We start from the raw sequence: 15,787 nt of genomic DNA, 5'->3' as shown, positions 1-15,787 counted from the left end.
GCCCTGGCTCCGGTGTGCCCCGTGGCTGCAGGGTGTGCAACCTGGCCATGGGGCACACCCTGGCCATGGGGCACATTCTAGCCACCACAGCCACAGGGCATGTCCTGGCCACGGGGCACATCCCCGTCACCACAGCCACAGGGCATGTCCTGGCCATGGGGCACGTCCTGGCCACCTTGGCCTTGAGGCACCCCCCAGCCATGGTGCACATCCCAGCCACCATGGTCACAGGGCACATCCTGGCCATGGGGCATGTCCCAGCCACCAAGGCCGTAGGGCACGCTTTGGCCATGGGGTACATCCCAGCCACCACAGCCATAGGGCACGTGCTGGCCAAGGGGCATGTCCCCGCCGTGGGGCATGGTCACTTCCCAGCTTCCCCAGCCATGGAGCATGTCCCAGCTGCTCTGGCTCTGGCACACATCCCAGCTCCCCTCAGCCACGGGACACATCCCAGCACATCCCATCCATGGGACACATCTCTGCTGCGGGGCCCCCTGTCTCAGCCATTGGTGGGTCCCATCCCCGTGGGGCAGGAGCATGGCGAGGGTCCCAGGGGTGCGGCTGACCCCCATTCTCCCCTGCAGCTATTGATCCAGCCGACGACATTGAGGCAGTGACGGACATCCTGACGCGGCGAGCGGGGGGCCGAGCGCCAGGGACCCCCCCGTGGCTCTCCCTTTTCGAGGGGCCCCCCTCCCACGCCCCCCTCTGCAGCCGGGCAGGCAGCCCCAGCCCCCCGGCCTGCCGCCCCTGGGGCCGCCCCCGCACCCTCTCCCTTGATGCCAAGCTCAGCACCCTGAAGGGGCGGGGGTCCCGACGGGTGGGCCCCCCGTCGTGCCCCTCGCCCCCCGGCTCTGGGTCCTCCAGTAGCGGCAGCAGCAGCCCAGCTGCAGAGCACAACCCCCCTGTGCCCCCCAGTCCCCTTCAGTCCCGGGTCTGAGCCTGGGGACCTGCAGGACCCTGGGGGCATGGGGGCCCCCGGCCTTCGGCGCCCAGCGTGGCTGTGGAGGGGTGACACTGGGGGAGGGGTCTTACCTGGGCAGGGGGCAGGGGCTCCCAGCTTCTTTTCTTGGGGAGAAACTGGAATTTCTGCCGCAGGGGGGCCAACCCACCATTGCAGGGTGGGCTCAGGGCTGAACCCCCAACAAACTGGGGGGGGGGGGCATGTTACCCCTGTCCCGGGTGGGTGCTGGGGGCTGACCCCACCCCCTCTATGGCAAGGTGGGTGCTCAGGGCAAACCCCCCACGTACAGTGGATGTGTCTAACCCCAGGGGGGCACAGGGGCTCCCTCAGCTCTGCTTTCCCTCACCTCTAACCCTGGGGGCTGCCTGCCCCAGCCCCCCACTCCACACCTCCTGGGGGGGGCAGCGCCCCCCAGTAGGGACCAGCCCTGGCTTTCCTGGGCTGGGAACCCAAAGCTGCCACCTCCTTAATATGCATTAAAATTTATTTAACAGCCACTGTGCCTGATTGGGGGGAGGGGGGGGGGGAATAGCGTGGGGGTCCCTCTGCCCAGCCTGGCCTCCCTGGGGTGGGGGTCCATGTCCCCCCACCCCCGTGCAGTGTGCTGGGGGTGCTAGCTTCCCCCCCCACCTCCAAAACTGCTTATTGGGGTGCAAAGGAGTCAGGGGGGCTGCAGCCAGAGCCCTGGGGGGAAGGGGGGGGGGAATGTGCTGTGCTGGGGAGGGGTTATGGGAAGGGTTTGTGATGTGCAGGGAGGGTCCAGGGCTGAGGGGGTCAGGACTGCTGGCCATGGTGCCATACAGATACCCCCACCCCCCCAAGGGGGTGCTGAGCCCCACCCTGGCTACACGGTGTGGGGGGAGAGGTCCTCATCCTCGGCGGGGGGGCTGGTGCCCCCGGGCAACTGCGGGTGGGGGGCGTCGCGGGCCAGCAGCAGGGCGAAGCCTGGGCAGAGAGAGGGTTGGGGGCTGAGGCTGAGGGGGGGGGGGGGGTCCATGGGGAGTCCAGGGATGGGGGGTTTTGGGGTGGGTCTCAGGGGAGATACGGGGGGGGGGTGGGGGTAACAATGGGGGGAAGCTGGAGGCAGGGGGGGTGGTAGAGGGATGAAGGAGTCTGGGGGCAGCAGGGGTGGGGGGGGGTATGGGGAGGGTTACCTGGCTTGGCTTTGTGCAGGGGCTCTGGCAGGAGAATGCTGTCTCTGGGCTCATCCCCCTGCAAGACAAGGGGGGCCGTGAATGGTGCCCACCACCCCAGCCGTGCCCATCCCCCCACCCAGAGACCCCCTCAGCCCCCCTGCTCTGTCCTGCCCCCCAGCCACGTCTCCCCTCCAGCCCCACCTGCCCAGCCCAATCTTACACCCCAGCACCAACCCCCTTGCCCCTGCACTGTACCTGGCCCAACCATGGCCCCCGCCCCAAAACCATCCTCCCCCAAGCCCCACGCCACCCCCAGCCAGTGCCATACCTCCCGCGGGGGGGTGTCCCGCTCCCAGGGGGCTGGCCAGCCCCCCGGCTCGTGGCCCCCGACGCTGTTGAGCCCCGAGTTGCCTCCAGCCAGCTGCTGCCCCCCAGGCCCTAGGGGAGAGGGGCAGCTGAGCCCCACGCCAGCCCAGTGCCTGGGCAGGGGTCTGGGGTGCGGGACACACCCCCACCCCACCACCCCCCAGACCCACACAGGGGTCCCAGCCACCCACCTGGCTGCGGTCCTGGGGCTGTCGAGCAGGAACGGGCTGGATGCTGTGGCGGGCTGGGGCTGCGCGGGGGGGTCCCGGCCCCTGGCATTGGGGCAGGTGCCAACCCGGGCAGGGGGGACCCCCCCTGGGGACTCAGGACCCCCTTGCCCAGCTCCACTGGCAGCCCCAGAGATCCCCATGCTGGGGGACTGGGGAGGGGGAAGGTGTCCAGGGGGGGCCCATCCTCATCCGGCGGTGGTGCGGGGGGGCTGGGAGGAGGCAGTGGCATGGCCTCCTCGGGGTCTGCGGGGGGCTTCCAGGGGGGGCTGCCGGGGGACCCCAGCCCGAGAGTACTGCAGGGGGGCAGGGACTCACAAGTGCTGTCAGAGGACTCCGACCCGGGGGGGGCAGGGGGGCACCCCGTCCTGGGGGGACTGGCAGGGGGCAGGGTCCCTGGCCCAGGCCTGGTGGGGGGGGGGCCCAGCCCTGGCCAGGCTGGGGGGCCCGCAGGTGGTACAGGGAGGGGGGGGGGCTGTCCCTATGGGGCTGGCCAGAGGGGGGGGGGCCCGCCTCCACAGGGCTGGGGGGGCTCCCTGGGTTGGCACAGGGAGGGGTCCTTGTCCCTGTGGGGCTGGTGGCATGGAGGGGCCCTGCCTTGGCTGGGCTGAGGGGACTCCCTAGGGTGGCACAGGGAGGGGTCTCCCTCCCCATGGGGCTGCTGGGGGTCCCAGTGGTGGCACATTGAGGGGTCACTGTCCTCATGGGGCTGGGGGGGCTCCCCGGGGTGGAACAGGGAGGGGTCCACATCCCCATGGGGGTGGGGGGGTCCCCAGTGGTGGCACAGGGAGGAGTCCCTGTCCCCATGGGTCTGCAGGGATGCCCTGTGGTGGCACAGGGAGGGGTTCCCCTCTCCGCGGGGCTGGTGGGGAGGGGAGGTGGGGGGCGGGGGGGGGGGGGGGGGGGGGTACAGCCCTGAATGCCCCGGGCTGAAGGGGTCCAGGCAAGGGTGGGGGGTCCGGCCGGCGGAAGATGAAGGCCGATTCCGTCAGGCTGCGCTGGTACCCGCAGGAACGGCCGCCGGGCACCTGGGGTGTGGGGAAGGGTCAGCAGCCAGACGTGCCCACCCAGGAGGGGTGTCTGCAACCCCCACTCCCGGGCAGGCAGCACCCAGAGCCAGCACCATCGCCCCCCTCCATGGGGGCACCTACCAGGCCTGGTGCCAAGGTGGGGTGTGGGCAGTGGGGTGCCAGAGGTGGACCCTGAGCGCTCCCGCTGCCGGAAGAAATCCCGCGGGTTCTGCGAGCGCTGGGAGACCAGGACGGCCGCCTCCTGCTGGCACCCACAGACCCGTCAGTGGGGCCACAGCATGGCCATGCGGCATGGCCAGGGGCCCATGGCATCATGGCACAGCCACGTGGCGCCGCAGCACAGCCAGGGGCATGCAACACGGCCGGTGGGGGCATGTGGCACCATGCCATGGCCATGTGGCACTTCGGTGCAGCCAGGGGCACGTGGCACCAAGGCACGGCCAGGGACACACAGCACAGCCAGGGGCACACAGCACAGGGACACAGCTGGGGGCACACGGGGCAGGACAGGGCACTCGGCCCCAGCACTCACAGCCGCCTTCTCAATGGACTCGCTGCGCCGGCCGCGGTCCCGCATGGCCTCCTCATACTCCCGCTGCTGCTGCTCCTGTGAGGACATGAATGGCCAACCCGTGGCCCCCCCAGATCCTCCAGCCCCCCCAAGACCAGCTGCCCCGCTCACCCATCGCGCCTTCTCCTTCCTCCGCTCCTCTGCCTCCAGCCGCGCCTGCTCCTTCCTGCGAGGGCAGGGAGCGTCAGGGGGGCACAGGGGACACGGTGGGCATGGGGGGCACTGGGGGCACGGGGAAAACCGTGGGGCACAGGAGCCTCAGTCCTGCCTGTGGGTCTCTGTGCTCAGAGCCATGCAGGACAGGGGGCACAGGGCTGGGGAACCTGGGTGTGTGTGGGGCTGCAGGTCCCATCATGGCCATCTGTGGTCAACACCCCTGTGTGGGTGGGGGCACTGGAGGGGGGGGGACACGGGTGTCCCACGACGCTGCCCTCACCGCTGCTCCTCGATCATCCGTTCCTTCTCCTTGAAGCGGAGCTCGCGTTCAGCTGCTTCACGCCTTTCCTCTTCCATCCGCTCCCGCTCCCAGCGCTTGCGCTCCTCCAGCACCCGCCGCCGCTCTTCCTCCTTGCGCTGCTCTTCCTCACGCTGCAGCCGCACCACGCTCAGCACCGTGCTCGGCACCGGGACCCCTGCCAGGCTCAGCCCCGTGGCCCCGAGCCAGCAGCTGTGACCCTGGACCCAGGGATGCCCGTATGCCTGTTGGGGATGTAACCAGCCCCTGTGCCCCCCGTGCCCCCCAGCCTCACCTCGGCCTGGGCCCAGAAGGAGTCCCGCTTGGTCCGGTGGATCTCCAGCGCCGGGTTGGTCTTGCGGTAGTTGGTGCCCTGTGGGGACCCAGCTGGGGTCTCAGGGCAGGACCAGCCAGGACCCCCAGGATGGCATCAGGAAGGTGGGCAACAAACCCATCACCCTGTTGGGTGCCCTCCCAGCCAGACCCCCTGGGACCCCTCACTCACCACCAGCTCCTGGGCATCCGGGGGGGGCACCCTCCTGGCCAGGGCAGGGGCAGCGGTGGGGGCCAGCTGTGCCAGCGCTCGGCTCAGTCCCTCCTGTGTCACCTCCTCGACGCGGCGGGCACTCAGCACCATGCTGGCCTCCTGCCGCCGAGACAGGACGGCGTCATCCTCCCTGCCAAGCACCCACGGCCCCCCCCACTCTGCTCCCTCCCTGGATGGATCTGCAGCCTCCCCAGGGAATCCTGGCGTCATTCCCTCACACACACTTGCCGCCTTCAGATGTGGGGCTGAATCCAGATGTGGGGGCCAGATCCAGATGCGGAGCTGGATCCCAGACATAGGACCCAGGCAGCTCCCCGGGGGGTGAGGCAAGGGCTGGGGGTGGGGGGCAGGATCCCACCAAGCCAGGGCAGGAATCCGGCGGGGTGGGGGCAGGGAGCTCAACCACAACCCTGGCTCGTCGGCCAAGGCTGGGAACTGGGAACGGCAGCGTCTGAGTCAGCAGAGCCAGGAATGCACCCGGCGCAGCAAGCAAAGGTCGGGGCTGGCTGGGATGGGGGGGATGGACATGAGGGGGCATGGGACTCAGTCCCCAGCCCTGGCCACACAAAGGGACAGGGACGGGGTCCCGCACCCCACACACACACACTCACCCTGAAGAAGGCTCTGATGGTGGGCAGATGCCTGGCACACGCCTCTCGTTGGGACTCTGGCGCCTTCTCCCCAACCTGGCACCAGCACACACCACTTAGGCTGGCACCCTGTGCCACCTCCCTGTCTCCCAGGACCCCGGGGTAGGGGGTAGGGTGCTCAGAGCCCCCTGCCCCAACCCCTGCACTCACCCAGTTGATGAGGACGATGCGGTGAGTACCAGTGCCAGGGTCTTGGACACGGCACAGACCGTACATGATGCTGGTGGTGGAGAATTTTTCGGCCAGCTCATCCGGACCCCCGGCTACAAGGAGGCAGTGGTCAGGGGGTGTGTGGGCACAGTGGGACCCCCCAGTACTCCCCAGCCACGCCAGGGGGCTGGCAGCATCGCCCCCCGTTACCTCCAGAGTCCAGGAGTTTGAGGTCATGGTACTTCTCATAGGCGAAGACAGCCCTGGGGGGCAGAGGTGGGGTTGGGGTGGGGGGTGGGCAGCAGAGCAGCATGGGCAGCTGCCTTTGCCCCAGCAAGGTCACCTGCAGTAGGCGGCATGGCCACCCAGATGCTACTGGCCATGGCCAGCAGCGGCCACCAACCCGCCGTGAGCAGTGCTGGCCGGCGGGTGCCCCTCCCCGGGGCAGAGGGGTCGGTGGCAGCAGCTCTCCCAGGGGAGGGAGCCAGGGGCTGCCACAAGGAGAGCTTGGGGGCAACACAGGGGGAGGCAGCCTGGGGACTTGCCAGAGCCAGGGGCACCCCCTGTGCCCCCGCCCCCCGGCTCGGTGTTGTCTGCCTGGGCTGAATTTGTGGAAGTGCTGCTGGCAGCATCCGCCCCGGGGACAATGGGGCCGCGGGAAGCAGCACAGCGGCAAGGCCCCTCGGCCCAAGCCCCTCAGGGCGATGCTGCTGTCGCTCAGCACTGGGCTGGCACCTTGCGGGGTGCCGGGGACGCCCCTCCCCACCAGCCGGGCAGACCCTGACCCACAGGCCCCCCACCAGCCTTGTACTCCCCCTGCCTGCCCAGGGAGAGGGGAGCAGTCCTGGCCCCTGGCTGTGCCGGGACCCCCTGCCCTGGGCTGGGGGCAGCTCTGGGCCCAGGACCCCTCGCTGGCAGAGGCCCTGGCTGGGCATTCCCCAGCGGCCGTGCTGCCTCTTTGTCTCCGCATGGCTCCGATTACAGACACATGTGGCAGCACGCTGCGCTCCGCGCTGCCTGGGACTCGGCCCGGCTCTGGGAGTGTGTGCGCAGCATGGCACGACAGGACATGGCATGGCAGGACATGGCACGGCACGGCTCTGGGAGCACGTGTGCAGCATGGCGTGGCATGGCAGGACATGGCACGGCATGGCTCTGGGAGCACATGTGCAGCATGGCACGGCATGGCACGGCATGGCAAGGCATGGCACGGCATGGCACGGCACGCTGGCAGCATGTGGCAGGAGCGGGTGCTGGAGGAAGGCCAGCCGAGCTCCGGTGCTGTGGCACGCCAGCCCATCAGTGGTCTCGGGGCAGTGGCCGGGTGGCATCAGGGCAAGGCCCACCACGCCACCACAGGGCTGCGGGGCAGCTATGGGGGCCAGTGACCCCCTGTGCTGGTGATGTCAGCCCAGCGGGTGAGGCCGCGCCGGCCAAGGCCGCGGCACGAGGTCTGGGAGGGCGCCGGCTCCGGCCTGCGCCCATGGCACTGGTGCGGGACCGGCCCGGGACCCCCGGCCCAGGGGCAGGGCAGGACACCGCGCTGCCCCGCGGTGCGGCCGGGCCGGGGGGGCGCTGCCGGGCCGGGCTCCCCGTGCCCCCCTGGGAGCCCCCGGCCCACGCGGCACCGGAGGCAGGGAGCGGCGCTCGGCTGCTGCCACCCGGCAGTGCCCCCCGGGCACACCCTGGCGCTCCCAGCCCGGCGGCGGCGGGACCGGCAGGGGCAGGGCGGGACCGGGCACCCGGTTCCCAGCGCGGCGCGACGGGCGGGGCTCAGCCCCGGCCCCCTCCGGCCCCGCACCCCCGGCCCCGCGGCCCGGCCGGGACCCCGCTGCGATCCAGCCTCCCCGCCCCGGCCCGGTGCTGCTGTCGGTGCCCCGTGTGTCTCAGACCGACTCCCGCCGCCCGCCCCGCCCGTGCCGCTGCCCGGTGTCCATGCTCCGTCCCCGTTCCCGCTCCCGGTACCCGGTACCCGATACTCGATGCCCGGTGCCCGTTCCCGCTCCCGCTCCCAGTGCCGGTGTCCGCTCCCGGCGCCCGTCCCCGCTCCCGGTGCCCGTCCCCGCTCCCGGTGCCCGTCCCGTCCCCAGCCTCACCAGTTGGTCCCGGCCCGGGGGTTGCCTACGTCCTCCTTGGCCGCCAGCAGCGCCAGCCGGTGCCGCTCCAGCCCCGGGGCCGCCATCCCGCGCCCGTCGCCGCTGCCCGCGGCCCCTGCGCCCGCCCCGCCCCGCCCCGCCCCACCGCCCACGGGCGGGACCGGCCGGCACCGGGCGGGGCAGCACCGGGAGCAGCCGGGGCGGGCGGCACCGGGCAGGGGTGCTGTGCGGGGTCCCGCACCAGGACATGGGTGCTGTGCAGGGTCCTACACCGAGCGTGGGTGCTGTACACAGTCCCACAGTGAGAAGTGGGTGCTGTGCAGGGGTCCACGCTGGGCCGTGGGTGCTGTGCAGGGCCCTGCACTCGGACAAGGGTGCAGGTCCCAGGGTCCCGTACCAGGACACGGGTGCTGTGCAGGGTCCCACACCAGGTGTGAGTGCTGCACAGGTCCCAGAGGAGCAGAGGGGCAGCGTGTGGGACTGCAGGTAAGGTGTGACACCCAGCTGTGGCAGGGCAGCAGGCAGGGCAGCAGGCAGGGCTGTACAGACAAGCCGGGGTGCAGGATGCTCAGCCCTGGGCTGGGGCTGGTGTGGGGGTCCCGTCTCCATCCCTGTCCCCATCCCGGCACAGCTGCACTGGCCTGCTCCCATGTTTGGTCACCGCTGCCCTCAAAGCCCCAGGGAGGGCAAACACTGCAGCTGGGAAACAGGGCTGTGGGGTGGGGCAGCCCCTGTCCACCTGCCCCCCCATCCCAGGCTCCACGTGCCACCAGGCCCCATGCGCCCAGCCTCCCAGCAAGGGGACCCGTCTGCTGTGGCCACCAACTCACCTTGGCCACCAGCCCATTATGGCCACCAATTCTGTGAGCCCCCACCTGCCGTGACACCCCCACCCCCCCCCAGTGCCACTCTGGTGCCCTCCCGGGGAGCCCAGTGGAGGCTTGTGGGTGTTGGGGGCACCGGCAGTGCTGGTGGTGTTACTGGTATCACAGGTCTGTGCTGGAGCACCCTGATGTCACTGTCCTCACTTGTGTGTGCTGGTGCTGGTGGTTCATACTGGTGTTCACTGGTGTCACAGGTGAGAGGTGGGCGCTGGCTGTGCCGGGAGGCTGGTCTGCAGGGGTGAACAGTGTCACTGGTGGTGCTGGTGTCACTGGTGTTGCTGGTGCTGCTGGTGTCACTGGTGTTGCTGGTGTCAGTGGTGGTGTCAGTTTCACTGCTGTCGCTGCTGTTGCTGATGTTACTGGTGTCACCGGTGGTGCGGGTGTCACTAGTGTCGCTGGTGTCTCCGGTGCCGCTGCTGTCGCCGTTGTGGCCGCTGCTGCCGGTGCCCCGCCGCGGGTGGGCGGGGCGTGGTGATGGGGGCGCGTCCCGGCCCCCCCGCCCCCCCGAGGAGGGGGCGCGGCCCCGCGCGCCGGGGAAGGGGCGGTGGGAGGGGGGGGCGGGCGGTCACGTGGCCGCGGCGCCCCCTGGCGGCGCTCCTTTGTCCGCGCGCGGGCGGGGCGGCGGCGGGGCGGGGTGGCGGGGCGGGGCGTGGAGGGGCGGGGCGGGAGCGGATTGGCGGGATGGGCGGGGCGGGGCGGGCGGGGCGGGGCGGCGCGGCGGGGCGGGCGCGGATTGGCGGCGGGGCGGGGCGGGGCGGGGCGGGGGCGGGCGGGGTAGCGGGCCCGGGCGGCGGCGCGGGCATGGGCGGGGGGCGGCGCTGAGCGCGGCCGCTCCGTGCGGGGCCGCTCCGTGCGGGGCCGCTGCCCGGGCCCGGTCGCCCGCCCGCGGGGCCGATGGACCTGGACGTGGACTACGAGCGCCCCAACGTCGAGACCATCAAGTGCGTGGTGGTGGGCGACAACGCGGTGGGGAAGACGCGGCTGATCTGCGCCCGCGCCTGCAACGCCACGCTCAGCCAGTACCAGCTGCTGGCCACGCACGTCCCCACCGTCTGGGCCATCGACCAGTACCGCGTCTGCCAGGAGGTGCGGGGCGCCGGGGGGGCGGCGGGCACTGGCAGGCGGCGCGGGGGGGCGGCGCCGGGGGCCGGGGCCGGGGCCGTGACGGCGGCGCTCCCTGTCCGGACAGGTGCTGGAGCGCTCCCGGGATGTGGTGGACGAGGTCAGCGTCTCCCTGCGCCTCTGGGACACCTTCGGGGACCACCACAAGGATCGGCGCTTCGCCTATGGCAGGTGGGACCGCGGGTGCCCTGAGCCGCACCACCAGCACCCCAATCCCTGCCACTAGTACCTCAACCCCTGCCACCGGCACTCCGACCCCTGCCTGCAGCACCCCGACCAGCCACTGGCACCCCAACCCCTGCCATTGGCACCCCAACCTGGCACCCTGACCCCCACCACTGGCACCCCAGTCCCTGACACCAGCACCCCAACCTAGCACCCTGTCCCCCCAGCCCTGCTCCTGCCCTGTCTGTCCAAGGGCACGTGGGGCCGAAGGGGCCCCCTGGGCTCCTGCCAGTGCCCAGAGGGCAGCTCTGGCACCCCAAACCCTCGGGGGCTGGGAGTGCCCCCACCTCCCGGCTTTGGGTGCCCCGGGGGCACCGTGGCCCCAGCTGGGGCAGCAGTGGGGCTGTGCACCCTGACAACTGGGCAGGGAACCCTGGGTGCTTGCAGCTTCCCCGGGGGGCAGCTGGCACCAGCTTCCCCAGGGCTGTCTTTCTGGGGAGGGGGGTGGCCCTGGGGTGCCAGGACCCTTCCCTTGGGGGTGCTGGCCTGGCAGCGGGGGATGCCTCTGGGCCATGGCCAAGCAGTCACCAGCCCCCCGGCCCCGCCACACTGTAAACACCACCCTTCCCGTGGCTGCTGGCACGTCCAGGCTCTTATCGGCCGCCGCACCGTGCCAGCACGGCTCGGCACTCTCTAATCTCCCCTCTGCACTGCCCCAGGGTCAGGGGCCAGAGGCCGGGATGGCCCCACGGGGTGGGGGCACCCCTGGCCAGGGGATATGGGGGGCTGCCCCAAGGTGCTCAGTGCTGCCAGCCGTGCTGGGTCTGCCGGCTCCGACCCCTGGGGTGGTGGATGCCGGGTCCTGCCTCGGGCCAGCATCACCCCTGGGTGAGTGGTGACTCCCATGCTGGCCAGGGGCCCGCGGGAGGCAGCGGGTGGCGTCTATCTTGGTCCCTGACATGGGCCTGGCTCCAAGCGGGCCTCCTGGTCACATCTTGGCAAGGCGCAGACTAAAAACAAACCAGGTCTGGGGCCACGTGGCTGCTCCCGGCCGCCTTATAAGGCCCCGGGAACCGCAGGGACCTGGGCGCTGCTGGCACCTTCCGCGTGTCCCCTGTCACCTTGCCTGGGGAGGCTCCCCCGAGCCACTGGCAGAGCTGGCGTGGGGCTGGGACAACGGTGGCAGCCTGACAGCCCCATGCCAGGGTGGCCAGGCAGGGTTGGTCCCTGCAGCCCTGCCCATGCCAGGGGCTGGCTCATGCTCCGGCACTGGCCTGGTTGCACTCCATGGGCCCCTCCTTGCACCCACCTGTGCTCGGCTGCTGCCCCAGTGCTCTGCTGCGGGGTTCAGGGGCCAGGGCAAACCCTGTGCTGTGCCGTGCCAGCGCTGTGCCAGACCCAAGCTGGGCTGGCCCTTGGCTTGGCTGACCATGGTGACCCAGAGCTGGGTGTCCTTGGCTTCCTCCTTGGTCTTGGGGGGCTCCCAGGGGCCATGGGACAGAGCCTTGCCAGGGCAGGCGGGGGTTCCCAGGCTGGGGGTGGCTGTCTCCAGCGATGCCTGGTCCCCCTGGGCAGGGATGGGATCTCTGTGGCATTCCTCGAGCAAAGCAGGGTGCAGGGGTGGCCAGGGGATACAGAGGTGACAGGGGGTTGTTATTGGGGCAGGGCTGCCTTCACCTTCCTCCTCCTTGTGGCCACAGGTCAGATGTGGTCGTGCTGTGCTTTTCGCTGGCAAACCCCAACTCCCTGCGCCATGTGAAGACGATGTGGTACCCTGAGATCAAGCACTTCTGCCCCCGCACACCCATCGTGCTGGTGGGGTGCCAGCTGGACCTGCGCTATGCCGACCTGGAGGCTGTCAACCGGGCCCGCCGCCCCTTGGCCAAGTGAGACTGCCATGCTGGGCGGGCAGGGGGTGGCTGGGGGCCAGGCTCTTCCGCACGTGGTGACGCAGCCCCACTCTGTCCCCCCCAGGCCCATCAAGCCCACGGACATCCTGCCACCGGAGCGGGGCCATGAGGTGGCCAAGGAGCTGGGGGTGCCCTACTACGAGACCAGTGTGGTGGCCCAGTTTGGCATCAAGGACGTCTTCGATAACGCCATCCGTGCCGCTCTCATCTCCCGCCGGCACCTCCAGTTCTGGAAGTCCCACCTGAAGAAAATGCAGCGGCCACTGCTGCAGGCCCCCTTCCTGCCCCCTAAGCCCCCGCCACCCGTCATCCAGGTCCCCGACCCGCCGGCCAGCCGCAGCTGGGGCCCTGCTGCCCTCTTCTGCACCCCACTCTGTGCCGACGTTGTCTTCCAGCTGCAAGGCGGACAGCAGGTCTTTGCCCACCGGGTCTACCTGGCTACCTCCTGCTCCAAGTTCTATGACCTCTTCACCCTGGAGGGGCCACGGGGGGCGGGAAAGGAGCCTGCTGTCCGCACGAAGAGCCTGGACGGGGAGCGGGGGGTCCTGGCTGTGGGGGCGCACGCCCCGCTGCGGACTTCGCAGAGTGATGATGCGCTGCGGCCAGCAGCAGGGGACGGCGGGGCGCCAAGTGGTGGCAGTGGCCGTGACCTGTCGGCGTGGGGCCGCGGCTTCATCAGCATGCACTGGGAGCTGGTGGCCGACCCAGTGGCAGGGCGAGAGAAGCGGATGGCAGTGGTGTGCATGGACCGGCGGGTGCAGGCAGAGCCCTTCCGCGCCGTGCTGGAGTACCTCTACACGGGGCGGCTGGACCAGGCGCGTGGGGACCTGATGCAGGTGGCCACCATTGCCGAGCTGCTAGAGGTCTTTGACCTGCGCATGATGGTGGCCAACGTGCTCAACAAGGAGAGCTTCATGAACCAGGAGATCACCAAGGCCTTCCATGTCCGCCGTGCCAACCGCATCAAGGAGTGCCTGGGGAAGGGGGTCTTTGCAGGTGGGGGGGGGGTCCCTGGCCAGCGGGAGCAGAGGGAGGGCCACCAGGGCTGCCCTGGCTGGGGACATCATCCAGCTCCTTCCCCTCTGGCTGGGTGTCCTGGCTCCTACAGTGCCCTGCCTGGGCCCAGGGCTCCCAGCCAGCCTGATCCCCCTCCTTCTGCCATGAATGCTGTGGTCTGGGGGTCCTGGAGCCCTCGTCCCTTCCCCGTGCCATCCCCAGCACATGTGGCAGTACCACGCTCCCTGTGCTGGGTCAGCCATGGTGGGGGCTGCAAGCAGTGCCCAGAGCGTGTGTCCCTGGGCCAGCCGTGGCAGGGGCTGAGGTGGCTGGGGGCTGGCTGTCCCTGTACTGATGCTGTCCCCTTGCCATCCCAGATGTGGTTTTCCACGTGGATGATGGGGCTGTGCCGGCGCACAAGCCCCTGCTCATTGCCGGCTGCGACTGGATGATGGCCATGTTCCGGGGGGCTTTCCGGGAGAGCTACGCTGCTGAGGTGAGGGGCCGCGAGGGACGGTGATGGTGGGAGGGGTGTCCCCACTGGCTCTGCCACAAGGAGGATGGGCATCTCTTGGCAGCATCGGCTCGCTGAGGACTGGGGGTTGGCTTGGACCCCCTGACCCTGGCACGTGCGAGTCCTGCTTTCCCTCTTGTTAGAGAGAAAGCAGGGGTCTGTGCCAGGGCGGCGGGGGGGGCGGTGCCAGGGCAGGTGCTGCTGGCAGCGGCTCTGCATGCCGGGCCCCCCCAGACCCCCTGTCCCACAGGTCTCCCTGCCCGGCACCAACTGCGCCTGCCTGCGCGCCGTCCTTGACTTCCTCTACACCGGCGTCTTCACCCCCACGCCTGACCTGGACGCCATGGAGCTCCTCATCCTCACCAACCGCCTCTGCCTGCCCCGGCTGCAGGCGCTCACAGGTGAGGCCCAGGCACCCCTGCCCCCCTCCCCCCCCAGCCCCCTGCCGGCCCCCGCTGATGTCAGCTGCCAATATTACGGTGCTGCAGGGACAGGGATCGATGTGTCCCCAGTGCGTCATTAATGGGGTCCTTATGTAAGAGCCGGATGAGCCCATACCCCCAGGGCACAGCCCGGCTGCTGGGGCGCATGTCCCGGCACACGTGCTCTCCCCGGTGCTGACGGTTGTCCCCCTGTCCCCCCCCAGAGCAGTACGCCGTGGATGAGCTGCTGCGAGCCTTCATGCAGCGGGTGGAGATCGACGAGCAGGTCATCATCTACCTGGAGATGACGCAGGTATGTGGTGAGGCGGCTGCGCTGCAAGCCCTGCAGCTCTTGGGGGTGGGGTGGGGACCGTGGGGTGCGGGCAGCTGCCTGCACCGTGCACCCTGCTCAGCCTGCCCCTGCCCGCAGTTCCACAATGCCCGGCAGCTGGCCGCCTGGTGCCTGCACTACATCTGCACCAACTACAACAGCGTCTGCCGCCGCTTCCCCCGTGAGATGAAGTTCATGTCCGCAGGTAGGGCGCGGGGGGCCGAGGGCAGCGTGGGGGGCCGTGCCGCGCTCTGACCGCGGTGCCCCGGCCCTGCAGAGAACCAGGCGCACTTTGAGCGGCACCGCTGGCCGCCCGTGTGGTACCTGAAGGAGGAGGACCTGTACCTGCGCTCCAAGAAGGAGCGGGAGCGGGAGGAGCAGCTGCAGCGCAAGCAGCACACCCGCAGCAAGTGGTGCTTCTGGCGGCCCTCGCCCCACGTCTCCTGAGCCGGGGGACAAGGCCGGGCCAGGGGCTGCCCGCTCAGCCCCTCACCCTGCCGAGGGCTGCCTACCCCGGCCACTGCCTGTTTACACCCCCCCACCCCGGCTGTTTACAGGCGGTGGGCCACGGCCCGGCCCCCCCCACCGTCCCACCGTGCCTTTCCCCGGCGCGGGAGCCATCCCGGCAGGGCCCCCCGGCCCCGGCCGACGCTGGTGCTACCTCTGATCGAGCAGTATTGCGGGGCTGGGGGCAGGCGGGGAGTGGGGGTCTGCCGGCCTCCCGGGGGCCCCCCTCCCGTGCCAGGTGCTCCCCCGGGCAGGGCTCGCTGGTGCTGTATTTTCCCCGTCCCCCGACAGAGGCGGGGGACCAAGCTGTGAGCGGGGCAGGTGGGTGGGGTGGTGGGCATGGGGCTCCTGGGGGTCCCTGGGTGCTTGTGTGGCTGTAAGAGCCGCTCCTGCCTGGGGGGAGGGCAGCCTGGCCCCCCAGCTCATCTCTGTGCCTTGGACGTGCCCCTGTGGGGCCATGGGCTGTGTCCCTGCGGCAGGGGCCATCGTCCCCGGCCCGGGTGTCCCGGGGCCAAACTGCACAACCGTTTTTACACTTTTTTACCCTCACCCCATGAGCACACTGGCCCTTGGGCCCCCCTGCCCCCAGGGCCCCCCCAGCATGGTGAGCAGGGCTGCCAATGCCTCTCAGCATCGGCTGTTTTAACCTTTAATAAAATCTTTTGTAACGGGCCTGGATTCTGCGCTCCCCACCCACTGCTCGGCCATTGCCCACCCGGCCCCTCGACCCACTGCCCAGGA

The 15,787-nt window shown here is 70.5% G+C and overlaps 2 protein-coding genes across 2 annotated transcripts; one reads left to right on the top strand and one right to left on the bottom strand.

Moving 5' to 3' along the window:
* Nucleotides 1-1,320: 1,320 nt before the first annotated feature.
* On the bottom strand, nt 1,321-8,308 carry LOC130142184 (drebrin-like protein A). The gene is given in 17 exon segments (XM_056323677.1): nt 1,321-1,912; nt 2,122-2,179; nt 2,432-2,541; nt 2,661-3,134; nt 3,221-3,318; nt 3,579-3,700; nt 3,702-3,724; nt 3,848-3,968; nt 4,260-4,334; nt 4,410-4,464; nt 4,735-4,886; nt 5,048-5,125; nt 5,258-5,398; nt 5,911-5,985; nt 6,100-6,212; nt 6,310-6,362; nt 8,196-8,308. Coding segments are annotated over 17 exon segments (1,935 nt in total). The 5' UTR covers nt 8,282-8,308; the 3' UTR covers nt 1,321-1,811.
* A 1,564-nt stretch (nt 8,309-9,872) lies between these two features.
* On the top strand, nt 9,873-15,718 carry LOC130159673 (rho-related BTB domain-containing protein 2-like). Its single transcript, XM_056361529.1, has 9 exons — nt 9,873-10,165; nt 10,269-10,372; nt 12,067-12,252; nt 12,341-13,272; nt 13,650-13,768; nt 14,037-14,187; nt 14,433-14,521; nt 14,639-14,744; nt 14,817-15,718. Exons 1-9 carry the CDS (start codon nt 9,974-9,976, stop codon nt 14,984-14,986), a joined length of 2,049 nt encoding a protein of 682 aa, XP_056217504.1. The 5' UTR covers nt 9,873-9,973; the 3' UTR covers nt 14,987-15,718.
* Nucleotides 15,719-15,787: the final 69 nt, after the last annotated feature.

The sequence above is a fragment of the Falco biarmicus genome, chromosome 1 (genome assembly GCF_023638135.1).
Source record: "Falco biarmicus isolate bFalBia1 chromosome 1, bFalBia1.pri, whole genome shotgun sequence".
Taxonomy (NCBI): Eukaryota; Metazoa; Chordata; class Aves; order Falconiformes; family Falconidae; genus Falco; species Falco biarmicus.
The sequence above is the reverse complement of the archived record's forward strand: the minus strand, read 5'-3'. Positions and strand labels throughout refer to the sequence as shown.

What these genes read in the sequence shown, in the direction of transcription:
- LOC130159673 (XM_056361529.1), top strand. Translation starts at nt 9,974, where the DNA reads ATGGACCTGGACGTGGACTACGAGCGCCCCAACGTCGAGACCATCAAG. An exon ending in AGTACCGCGTCTGCCAGGAG is followed by an intron (nt 10,166 to 10,268) that starts GTGCGGGGCGCC and finishes CTGTCCGGACAG; the next exon opens with GTGCTGGAGCGCTCCCGGGA. An exon ending in GGGAGAGCTACGCTGCTGAG is followed by an intron (nt 13,769 to 14,036) that starts GTGAGGGGCCGC and finishes CCTGTCCCACAG; the next exon opens with GTCTCCCTGCCCGGCACCAA.